Source organism: Synchiropus splendidus, chromosome 7 (assembly GCF_027744825.2).
Source record: "Synchiropus splendidus isolate RoL2022-P1 chromosome 7, RoL_Sspl_1.0, whole genome shotgun sequence".
In the NCBI taxonomy this organism is placed as follows: Eukaryota; Metazoa; Chordata; class Actinopteri; order Syngnathiformes; family Callionymidae; genus Synchiropus; species Synchiropus splendidus.
The window spans coordinates 7,653,377-7,664,936 of NC_071340.1; the positions used below are offsets into that span (position 1 = coordinate 7,653,377).

The 11,560-nt window shown below is 43.3% G+C and overlaps 2 protein-coding genes across 6 annotated transcripts; one reads left to right on the top strand and one right to left on the bottom strand.

Annotated features, from left to right (window-relative positions):
• The first annotated feature begins 19 nt into the window (after window positions 1–19).
• On the top strand, window positions 20–11,242 carry ascc2 (activating signal cointegrator 1 complex subunit 2). Of its 5 annotated transcripts, XM_053871409.1 has the most exons (20): window positions 20–93; window positions 1,174–1,282; window positions 1,388–1,546; window positions 1,668–1,841; window positions 2,083–2,212; window positions 2,289–2,356; window positions 2,606–2,719; window positions 2,805–2,917; window positions 2,993–3,067; window positions 3,368–3,472; window positions 3,536–3,604; window positions 3,676–3,750; window positions 5,062–5,299; window positions 5,427–5,623; window positions 5,774–5,893; window positions 5,963–6,187; window positions 6,268–6,358; window positions 6,562–6,653; window positions 6,980–7,177; window positions 10,871–11,242. In XM_053871409.1, exons 2-19 carry the CDS (start codon window positions 1,199–1,201, stop codon window positions 7,149–7,151), a joined length of 2,301 nt encoding a protein of 766 aa, XP_053727384.1. In that variant the 5' UTR covers window positions 20–93; window positions 1,174–1,198; the 3' UTR covers window positions 7,152–7,177; window positions 10,871–11,242. The 5 variants fall into 5 exon arrangements, with proteins under 5 accessions (XP_053727384.1, XP_053727383.1, XP_053727387.1 ...); XM_053871408.1 differs by lacking the exon at window positions 10,871–11,242 and having other exon boundaries at window positions 6,980–7,929; XM_053871410.1 differs by lacking the exon at window positions 10,871–11,242 and having other exon boundaries at window positions 48–156; window positions 6,980–7,929.
• Window positions 6,345–11,202, bottom strand: rnf215 (ring finger protein 215). The gene is made up of 10 exons (XM_053871413.1): window positions 10,850–11,202; window positions 10,443–10,595; window positions 9,871–9,942; window positions 9,608–9,693; window positions 9,238–9,292; window positions 9,062–9,166; window positions 8,714–8,830; window positions 8,500–8,643; window positions 8,337–8,439; window positions 6,345–8,241 (listed from the first exon to the last, which is right to left on the bottom strand). Exons 1-10 carry the CDS (start codon window positions 11,051–11,053, stop codon window positions 8,219–8,221), a joined length of 1,062 nt encoding a protein of 353 aa, XP_053727388.1. The 5' UTR covers window positions 11,054–11,202; the 3' UTR covers window positions 6,345–8,218.
• Window positions 11,243–11,560: the final 318 nt, after the last annotated feature.

Consider the following 11,560-nt stretch of genomic DNA (forward strand, 5'->3'; position numbering starts at 1 on the left):
CGGCGTTAGAGGCCGATTGGATCAGCGGTAGAGCGCATGCGCACACAGTGTAACCTGCCTTTGAGAGCAAGCTGGCGATTCGGGAAACATTAGGTAACTACAAAAAAACGAATTGTCTTCTTTGGTAATGACGTGAGGAACTGGCTATAGAAAGAGGTGAGCACATTTATGAACGTCATGAGGATTAGGATCTTTTCTTCTGCTGAGGTGAATAGAGAAAACGAGAACACTCTGTGTTAGCATGGTTAGCTTCTCCATTCATTGACGTGTTGTCAACCGTGCTGAACTTCTGAAACAAATTATATGACGTATTCATGTTGACTAAACTCACTTAAGTTGTCGGTTTGCGTTGCGTCTAGCTGTGGCAGATGGTTACACGTTGCCACATCAGCCCTCTTTACTAGTGTCATAACAGAACGTGTCAGCCAGTTGTTTTTTTTCTGCCTCATGCTAGTCGTGAACCAGGACATAAAACAATCTCTACTGACGTATATCATACTTGAAAAATCCCACGATAGCATGCAAAAAAAAAAAAAAAGATGACTAGTTAACCTTGTGATTCAATTTGAAACTCCCTACTACTTAGCAATGTATCTTGTTTTAATTATTCCGTTGTATATTAAACTTCCTGTATCATTTTCCTTCATGATGAAATTAAATGAGAGATTAAAAGAGACACTGCTGTCCTTGGTTGGACACTGACACCACCTACATGGTGTAAAACCAGTCCTGTATCTTATTTGAATCCTCGTATACATGCATATCGTGTCTCGCTAGGCTGATCATTTCTGATTTCATTTTTTTTTTGCCACATATATCAATTCATTTATGTACAAATCACCACCAAACTGTTTTCTTCACTTAAAGTGTGGTCACTAGCACTTTTGTGCTCTTGCTTCTTGTTTTCTGCATATCCTATCGAAACATTTGTACAGAAATGAGAGGCCAAAAATTATGTCATCTAAATGTACTTTTGAAGAAAGTGGAAATATTAACCGTTAAAAATGCGTGAAACTAATATTTAATATGGCGTACACCTCAATTTGGTCCTGTTAAGAATATTTTTGTCAATACATATTCATAATTTGTGGCTGGTTCATCTATAACTGTTATGTTATTTAACTTTCTATCTGATGTAAGTATACAATGCTGACCCATAACCCTCATGACTAGTGTTAAGAAGAGAGGAGGCGAAGAAATGGCCTGTGCTCGTGTGCCTCTTGATGAGCAGCAGATAACCGAGCCTGACCCACTGGGGAAAGAGCGGACACTTCCGGCCCTGGTGAGTCAGCAGTTCTATAGCCAGACATGGTACAGTCGGCTGCCGAACTAACCTTGTTGAGTCAACACAGCTTAACCAGTATTCTTTTTGTTTTGACTATGCTAGCACCCTGACAGAAAGGAGGAGCGCTATTTTGTGCCTTACAAACCACTCGCAGAAGATTGCTCTCCTGCTGATGTGGAGGACTTTTTAGAACATGCCAAATACATACTGGAGGATTTGGAGTGGCTGCTGGCGCTGCCACATGACAAATTTTGGTGTCAGGTAATGGTTTGAATTTTAGCTTGTCTGCGTGCTTTTGTTCATATATGTCTGATCTGAGTGTCCAACAGCACCCATGGCTTATTGCTCTAATATTTTTCTTTTTCTTCCTCTTCCTAAACAGGTGGTGTTTGATGAGTCCCTGCAGAGATGCCTTGACTCTTACCTGCGTCATGCTCCACGGGGACTCGACCTCTCTGGCTTGCCTTCGTCCCCTGCTGTGGTTGAAATGCAGCGCTCGCTTCACAGAGTTGTGTTTTTGACCTTTCTAAGGATGGCCACTCATAAAGAATCAAAGGTACGAGTATGAATGGGAGCAAACATTATTTTTTGATGAATATTTTAAATTGTTACAACTGAGGATACAGCTCTAAACAGACCAACATGAAGCAGAACAGCGTTTCACATTTCCAGTTATTGATGTTCTATCATAAATTGTGTTAATAGTTACTGTTTAGAACTGTTTTTATTTGTCCTTAAAAGTAGTGAATTTATTCTAAACTAATTGTGCCCTAATTATCTTTTGTCTCCTTAAATAGGATCACTTCATCACTCCAGCTGTGTTTGGAGAAATCATCTATGACAACTTTCTTTTTGACATTCCCAAAATTTTGGATCTCTGTGTGTTGTTTGGAAAAGGCAACGGCCAGTTGCTGCACAAGATGATAGGTGTGTTTTCAAGCCAGTGTTTCTCTCGGCTTCTTCTGTGCTGTCCGTGTTCATCAGTTATGCATTCTTATTTCAGAGAACATCTTCACCCAGCAGCCTTCCTACTACACTGACCTTGATCAGACGGTTCCCACGGTGCTGGAGGTCAGTGTACCGTATGTTTATGAAATGTGGATTTGTTACACAGTGGTGGTTTAGTTTCCTGTCATACAAACTGATAAATGTATTAATTCGAGGGACATTAGAATCATAGTTGCAGCGTTGCCAAAGTAGAGAGTGAGCCCAGAGGATCTCTCATACGCATTGATCTTGTGTGAAAGGTCATCAGAGTTGTTTCTGAAGCTATCTCTAGTTTAATGTTTATTTTAACCTCTGATTCTTTGCGTGCTGAAGGTGTTTGACACAATTCAGAACAAATGTGGCCTTCAGTGTGAAGGAGCCACTGCCATGGAGCCGATGAAACTCAACTCACACAAGCAGCCCACAACCCTCACAATGAGCCAGCAGGTCTGACCCCATTCTTCATTCTCTGTCATTTATTCACGTAGGTCATATAGTATAGTACAATGCTATATTCTCTTTGCATTGACAGGAACTTGTAGATTTAATTTTGTACCTGTGCGACTCCACCACCACAATCCATGCCTTCCTGAGCATCTTCCCTGTGGCCTGCACAAGATTCCACTCAAACGGCTTTCTTGGCAGGTACGTGCAGATCCACTGTGTCATGAATCAAACTGGGTTTCCCGTTTAGCTAATGCTTAAAAAATCTCTTATCAGATTAAGTTCCTTTTATGAAACCATTGTGCCTGATTTAGAAAAGGCGGTGAAGAAGAGAAACTTTGACGATAAGGGGTGAGTGTCCTCCTCTGCAGTACTCAGGTCAACAGCGAACATGTTGTGTGGTTGGTTGGTTGGTTGGTTGGTTGGTTGGTTGGTTGATGTGCAGTTGTGGAGGTGATTGTACAGTTGGATGTTCCATATTCCATATTAATACTTTGGGGAAAAATGTAATGTACAACAACAATTATGTCACACTTGATCTTCAAGGAAGAAACTTGATTTAATGAGATGAAACATACTTTTTGCTAAATAGAATGAGTCAATTGACGTAGCAGTTATGAAGGTGATGTGATTGAGCTCCTTCCCCTTTAGTCTTCAGGAGGACTTGTGGAGGAGGTTGTCTCACTCCTGCCGGAAGATGGTGGAGACAGCCCACCAGCTACTTTATCACACCTGCCTGCAGCCCATTCTGGATGGGTGAGAGCTTTTTTTCATTGGCTTTTTAAGAAGACACTGACCCTAACTAGTGTTTCCTTTCAGGGCAGAGGACACACACATATTTGTAGAAGAGCTGCTCCAGCATTTCACTTCGTTTTTACCTGAGAAAAGGTACACCTTGCTGGTTATTATTTGGTCTGTTTATTTGAAATAACATTTATTGTTTTTTTCCATCTTGTCAGATTTTTGGCAGATTATGACGAGCAATTTCCCATCGCAGACGACATCTGCCTTCTGCAGCAAGCACTTCCTGATATGTATCCTCCCTTGGCATTTTCCTGTTCTTCTGTAACTTTTCCAGATTCCAGCTCCATCTGTTTCTCCTCTACCTTTCATCCCAACCACTCATAGTCCCCTGTCTGTCCTCTCTTTTTAATCTATCTTTTTGTGACCAGTGTGATGTCATATTACATTATGATATGTCTATGATTTAATCATTTACATCACTCTCAGAGGTAGTAATATTGTTGTTGCAAAATTGCGCCCACACTGCTATTTACTGCAAGACTTTTGAGCAAATAATCAATTCTATTAATTCTATTGAAACATCTCTTTTAAAAACGATATAGAAATTATGGTTATTTAAACGGTTTATACACTTTAAACAAACAACAGAGCAAATGAAATAAAAAGCAAAATACAAACATAGAAAAAAACTGCACTCAACAAATGTAACGAAATTGTAACAATGTACAATTTAGCAACAAAGCAAATAAAATAATCAGAATGACACTAAACAACACTCATAACACACTGCCTGCCTGCCTCAGCGAAAGTTACCAAAGACACAAACAAGGGACCAGTCTCACTTACTCAAGACAACTGAATACACTGGCATGAACTGGCACATTTTCAAATCCTTGCAGTCAGATTCAGAACACGGTGACCTCTGGTGTTCAAGCAGAAGAGGTGTCTCCAAGTAGCAAGCGAATCCGTGTACCGTCTCATACTCAAGGTGGACCTGACATTTCAACATTCGTTAGTCGTGATTGTGTAATTGCCCATTCCGACCCTGAAGCAGGGCATATGAGTTAGTAAGCGTGAACCTTTTTCAGGCTCATCTCTCTCCCACTGATCTCAGTAATACTTCGTATCTTAGGATTTCATTGACTTATCCATATTAGTTTGACGTCACTCCTTTTTGTTCACCTGCAAGTTTATTATTTCCAGAAAATGTGTTTTGTTTCTTCTGGGAATTAGCTTCATCATCTAAAGCAATTGTTTCTCTTTATATCATGATCAGCTTAACTGGGTGTCTGACTGACAGGTTGCCTCCTTCTTCCTGTCTGCTAGTCATACCAGCAGAAACCATTCTGGCCCTTCCCAGCTTCTGGCCAACTTTAGGTGATCTTTCTTCTTCCCTCGCTGTCAAGTCATTCTCAGGAAACCCTCTTTGTGTTGCTATATCTTCTAGAATTGCTGCCATGACAGGTATTTTTTTTTATCCTCCTGGATGTATGTCGAGGAGCATAGACCAGCTCCATTGGTTTTTGGAGAAGGTTTCTTGCAGGCAGCATTCTGATAGCTACATCTCCTGAAAAATTCTTCTTTAACCATGTTGGTTCCAGTGACGAAACAAGGACGTCCTACCTGATACAGGGAGTCGAAAGTGCAAGGGACAGTAGTGGAAGACCAAAAACTCGCACAGCAGCATCTTCGGGCCTGACCTCTAGTCAAAAAGCAGAAGGTGGTGCAGTCGGTGGAGCTACTGCTGCCTCCTCTCATGAGTTGAGAGAGCCAACAGAGGAACGAGGGAGCCCGAGCGGAGCAGGAGCCATGATTGATGTTCCTCAAAGAGGAGATAATGTAATCATTTTTTCCCTGAGAAGTACTGTTCGTCTCCTTTTTCCTGAATGTTGTGTATTGCAGTTCATCCAAGTTGCCACTAGGGGTTAGCAAAGCAACGAAGCAAGTGTACTATGTGTCTCACCAGGGTGCAGTTTGTTCTTTAAGCGAGGTAGAACTGGAGTCTTTGCTGTCAGGCATCAAGGACCTGCTCCCAGATTTGGGGGATGGGTTCCTGCTTGCCTGTCTGCAGGAGTATCACTATGACTCGGAGCTGGTTATCAACAACATCCTGGAGGACCGGTTGTCTCCCAGCCTGGACAAACTTGACCGAGCCATGCCAAGGTAGTTGATCTGTTACCTTTTACCTATGTGTTTGTCTCATCAATTCTGTTGTTGACCATAACTTCAGTACATATTCAAACATGTTGCCATGCTAACATTGGAGCTATAGTCAGGTGAGGCTATCTAAACTTTGCTATTCTGTCCTTGAAGGCCAGTGAAGAAGGAGCTTCCTGATGTCATCAACAGCAGATCCAACGTGTATGATGATGATGAGTTTGATGTCTTCCGAAGGGACCAGGTGGACATGTCTCGCATTTGGAGGGGCAGGAGGTAACCACACTCTGTGTACACACTGTGTATGACTTCATGAACTTTCAACAGAAGCCAAACTGTGTGTAGGAAAGGTGAAAGCGCTCGAGAGTTGGTGGACGACAAGCAGCACATCCAAGAACAAAGAGCTCGGTATCAGACTTACCAGACCGTGGTGGATGAGGTTGTCATTGAACCTGGAGAGTCGGCTGCCAGCTACGGCCTGGACGACTATGACGACGAGTATGATGATACTTACGACATGAACCAGGTGGGAGCCAACGATCTGGACGGCGACAGTCTGCTCAACAGAAGGTAAAACTCCATGGCCTGATCTAGAGTCTCCAACAAGACCTCTGAGGTGATGGAATAAAGGATTTATTTGTACTCTGCAGACCTTTCACTGTCCCTCAAGTGTTGCGCAAAGGAAATCGAACTGAGGATGTGGAAGAAGATGTAGAAGAGGAGGAAGACCAGGGCTTAGAGGTAGGTTCAGAATACATAGTTTTTTTTAGATTTTCTTCCTTAAATTTAACAAAAAAACAACAAAAAAGTGGTTTCATGAAACGTTTTAATTGAAAATTTCCTGAAGAGAAATAATTTGAAAAGCTATGCAAAGGGATCAGAGGAAAAAAATGCTGAATCAACTATGCTATTGTTTAAACAAGAATTTGTTATTTTCTTCCCAGAATAACCCCAACAGAGACCAGTTTGTGCAGGATCCAGCTCTGCTGAGGGAGCGTGCAGAAGCCAGAAGAGCTGCCATGCAGCAAAGGAAAGGGTAACTGCTCTACTTCCTGTCCTTAACGTCAGTATATCACATGAAGTATTACTCATTTTTTTAAGTTAGTATGAGTTTGAGTTGTACTTTCTTTTTCTCGCCAGAGCCATGTCAAAACACAGTCAAACTCATGCAGTTACAAAATGTATTTGAATGTTGTGGGTGCAATAAGCAGCAGAGAACTTGAGTCTATTTATCAAAATAATGGCATTATTGCTCTTATATGGACAATAGAACGCTGGGTTATTTTGCTACGAGTTAATTTTAGGCACCAAACTGATCCTTGTGACTTGAACCGCTAACTCATCCCCAAGCCTGTCCTCCAGCTACCGGCCAGAGCGCCCGAGTAACGTGGTGGGCCGACCTAAAGGACAAGGCCAAACCTTGGAAACATTCCTGGACAGACGAAAGAAGGAGGCCAACAAGAGTCGTGGGTCGAACCACAACCGGCGCACGATGGCCGACCGCAAGAGGAGCAAAGGCATGATACCGTCGTGAGCCGCCAGATGCTGCTAAACAGACTGGTGAGAAGAGCTCAGGGTGAAGGTGGTGACAAAATCACATGCTGGACATGACACAAGGCCATTGTTAGTGATCACATGCTTGTCTAGGACACAGATTTTACCTTTTGGGGTTTTATTCTTTGGTTGTTTTAAATGGAAACCAAAGGAATGGATGATAGCAAAAAGTTTATTTTTTTGCCACGTCGACAAATCAGTTCATTAATTGCAGACTTTTCTATAACAACATTAATAACATAGGAAAATGAGCAGGAAAATAAAGCCAGTTTGCTGTTGAATGGAGAAGAAGACGGGACATGTGTAATGTCGCCAGTGAAACTCAACATCTGTTTTCTACATTATCAGAGCATTTTGTAACAAGCAGTGCACTTGTTCTTGCGTTTTGTAGCTGACATGACATAAAAGACTCAATAAATACATCAGCACCATGTTTTCTTCAGTGTATAAATCGCGGCCAGCCGTTGTAATTTTGGGCACTGATTGAACGGGTTCATATCTGGGATTCTGTCTGGACAATTATCCCAAACACATTTGACTTTGGTTCATTGGAGTCAGTAGGTTTCTCCTTGTTTACTTGTCCTCATTTTAAGAGGCGTTCGTTCAGGAACTTGAACTCCCATGTGACGTTGACCTGAAACCATCAATGACCGTATTCTCACACACAGAGGGGGATATAAAAGTCAGTTTGGTTGTATTTAAGGCATGACTGTAAGACTTTCTCCACATTGTGCTCACACTACAAATCCTCGCACGGTTCACCCACATGACTGTTGGATATTCACAATATTCTGAGGTCCAGAAACATTCATCCTGATCAGGATGTTCATGCTTTAAACCACGACGGTCTAAGCCCATGCACAAACAATGGATGAGTGAATACTAGGCCTGTCAGGGAAACAGTTCTGGTCTCAAACACAGCAGAGATTTTGGAACCCTGTGACCACCTGAATGTTCATGATCTGCTGTAATGAGTTAAAATCCACTGCTGGGGAGGTAATGAGGTCATCTACTACTGACACGAGCTAGCTTCCTGGTGATGGGGTGTCAACACTCTTTACAGACGCTGCCTGCAGAAAGGAAAACAGGAAGTGAACAGGGTGTCATTGAGTTCGATGATTGACAGAATGTAGAGGACACGTCCCCCTCAAGTGAGTCAACTCACTGAGAATACTGCGCTTGCAGAGCGGGCAGGTGTGTTGCAGCAGGAGCCAGGGGTCCACACAGTCCTGATGATACTCATGAAGACACGGCAGCACTCGTAGACACTGAGGACCATCATGGTTATTCTTCTATTTCACCAACATTCAATGTGATTGTGACCTCACCTGGTTATTATTAAACGGCTCCAGACAGACGGCACAGTTGTCTGTCTCCCCCGACTGGGTAGGGTCGCACCAGGGTACCGGTCTGTGGTATGTTTTGGTTTTTAAGGAGGACATTCTCTTTAAGACATCCTGTTTTGGAAGCAGCTAAAGAGCACCCAAATAGTTTCAGCCTTCTTTGCTGTTCTGATGCAGTTTTTTATTTTCCACCCCTCACCTCCAAGTCATCATTGAGCTGTCGGTCATGGTTCTGCCAGCGAGCCTGAACGATGACGCCGGTGCTGAGGATCAGTGCCACAAGGAGCACAGTGTCCCAAAGCTGCTGCAGATACTTCTGTGGACGATAATCAAATATCTGTTGACTGCAGTTGCAGTGAGGATTTCCAAACTTCCCTCCAGGCTTCCAAATAAATGAGACGCAATGAACGCATGAAGCCCCTGGATTCCCCTAACTTTCACAGATAAAAACGTTGTTCTGTGATGGCTGTAACTGGGAGACCTATAACAGGAATCAGTTGAGTTTCACTTCCTCTTAACTTCATCTGAGCGTCAGATCTTCTCTCACCTGAACTTGAGAGTTGGTCTCTCCGGTACAGATGACCCCCTGCCACTCCCCATAGCGACCACTTCGCGATCGACCGCAGCTGGACCACAGGGTGAGCGTGGCGCCCTGACCAAAGTCAGCACTACAGTCAGCTCAGCGCTGTGTGTTCACTCACCAAAAGTGAATGTGATGCTCACCAAGTTGTCCTGCAGGATGCTCTTGTACGTGATCTTTGCTGTCGCCTGAAGACCCCTGCGTCCAGAGACAAACTCAAAATCTAGATTTTGCCCGCAGAGTTCTGCTGGAGCCTACTGATGCCATGAGAACCCTGCAGTGCTACATCTTTATTTTATCTGCAATTGTCCTGGCTAGCTCTGAGTTCTGCTGCGGAGAAATGGAGCGATATGAGTAATAATCTAGGCTTATTCCCCATCATGACTCCTCTGTGTGCAGTATGCAGCTGCCAGCCGGGAATGTGAGCCCCGTCTGACAAAATCCCCGTCGAGTCATGCTAAAAGCTCAGTATTAGCATCTCACAAGTTAAAGATGACACTGCAGCGTTCAAACCTGAGCAGAGCTCCGATCAGCTTGGTGACGTTTTCAGACGTCTGGATCACGATGATGGGTTTTGACAGAACCTGTGACAGATCCATCTGCAGCAGACAGAGAAGCTTTTAAATCATGTGTCTGGAACGAGTTTTGACAACAGACAGCCCTTGCTTCTTACACGTATCTAAACTCAGCTTTTCACTGACCCAGGGTGCAAAGAAAACCGCAGTCCACTGCAGATCGTAAGCAGCAACAGATATTGAATTGAATATTCATTGTACCTCACTGACAGAGTTTTGGTTGAGAGCCAGGATGATGAGTGCAGAAGCACCAAGGACCAACGCTCGCTTCATCTGGAAACATACACACAAGGCTCAGTCAGAGACAACATCTGGTTCCAGCCATGTGTGGCTTCCACCTCCACCACATGGAAGCACCTTTGAACGTGACACAATAGTTTCCTCCCCCTGTTTAAAATACAGTTAATATCTATAATAGGTCTTCTATATCATAAACTACAAAAATCCCAATTGGTTTATTCAAAAAGCAGGCATGTGCATGACTTTGGCTGCGGGCACGTTCATTTTTTAATCAGATTAAAGGCTTACTTATCTTTTTTTCAGCACCATGGAGAGGACTTGTGGTGCATCTATCCCTTAACTACCCAACACTAATCTCATGCTTCCTTATGTCAACCAAAACTAATCCAAATTCATCCATGGATTTAGCCTCCAACAGGACAGTTTGGATACACAGTTATTTAACAGGGTATGTGAATTCTGTGTTGAAAATACAGTGGAAATAGGTTGGGTAAAATCTGCAGCCATGGCACGTCCCAATGTCTGTGACTTACTTTGCTGACCATCCCATCAGCAAAGGACTCCTGGTTACTTGTAGAGGGTTTGTTCTCATCCATGTCCACGGGTACCACACCGATCCACGGCTCTGGGTCTTTAGCTTCATCCTCTGTCCCTTCGCCCGTCTTCTTATGACCGTCGTCCTGGATCTGAGGATTGTTTATGGTGAAAGTTGTGCTGCTGAATTTGCAAAACCCAAGTCCCGAAAATCAACTGCGATCAGTCACGGCGTTAAACTGGACTGGTTCGACCACTATCATTGTGTTGACATAGCTTTTGACTGTAAACAGAATAATGCATCTTTATAACCATGAAAGATAAGGAGGTTATGTTACGCGCTGAGTAACTTGGTGGTTATTATGTAACGTCAGCGTTGACTTGAACAGCTGTGAGCACCACTTACCAGCACCAACTCCCCTTCCAGGTCTTCCTCGGGGTTCTCGCTGCTCGACTCCACCACATCCCCGTGGAACTCAACGGTGACACCGACTCGCTGCTCCACGAAGACCTCCACGAGTGCGACCTGCTCAGCCGACACCAGCGGTCCCGTCCACGAAAGAGGCAACAGCATGAGCAGCGGTGTTAATAAACGCTTCGCAGCGCCCATGTTCCACACGGAAATCCACTGCCAATGGGATGTGATGATGTTAGCACAATATATGACCTGTCATTTCTCGAAATTAAGACAGTTAAACTCGCCAGGCGCAGGACCAAAAGAAGAACGTAAACAAGCGATGGGAACATCCGGACGATGCCGGAAACGACGACAGATTGACTTCTTATCATTTCAATTCGCATTTATTACCCGTTTAATAAAAAACAAAGCACAATAAAAACAAAACCAAAAGTGGCACTAGCCACTCTGTCTTTTTTTCAATTTTCTACATTTAGTCAATCGACCAGTATAAAAAACACCAATAATTTCCCGTGTCTCATCTTATTTCAATCCTAAATAAACGATAAACGAAATAACTACATAATAACGGATTATTAGGCAGAAACAAATGACATCAGAAGGTCTGCATGCTATCTACAAAAAGAACTATAGTGGCAAGTTTGCTAACTTCCGGATACGTTTCAAAGATCATAGTTGTAAAAACGTAAACGGACCCAA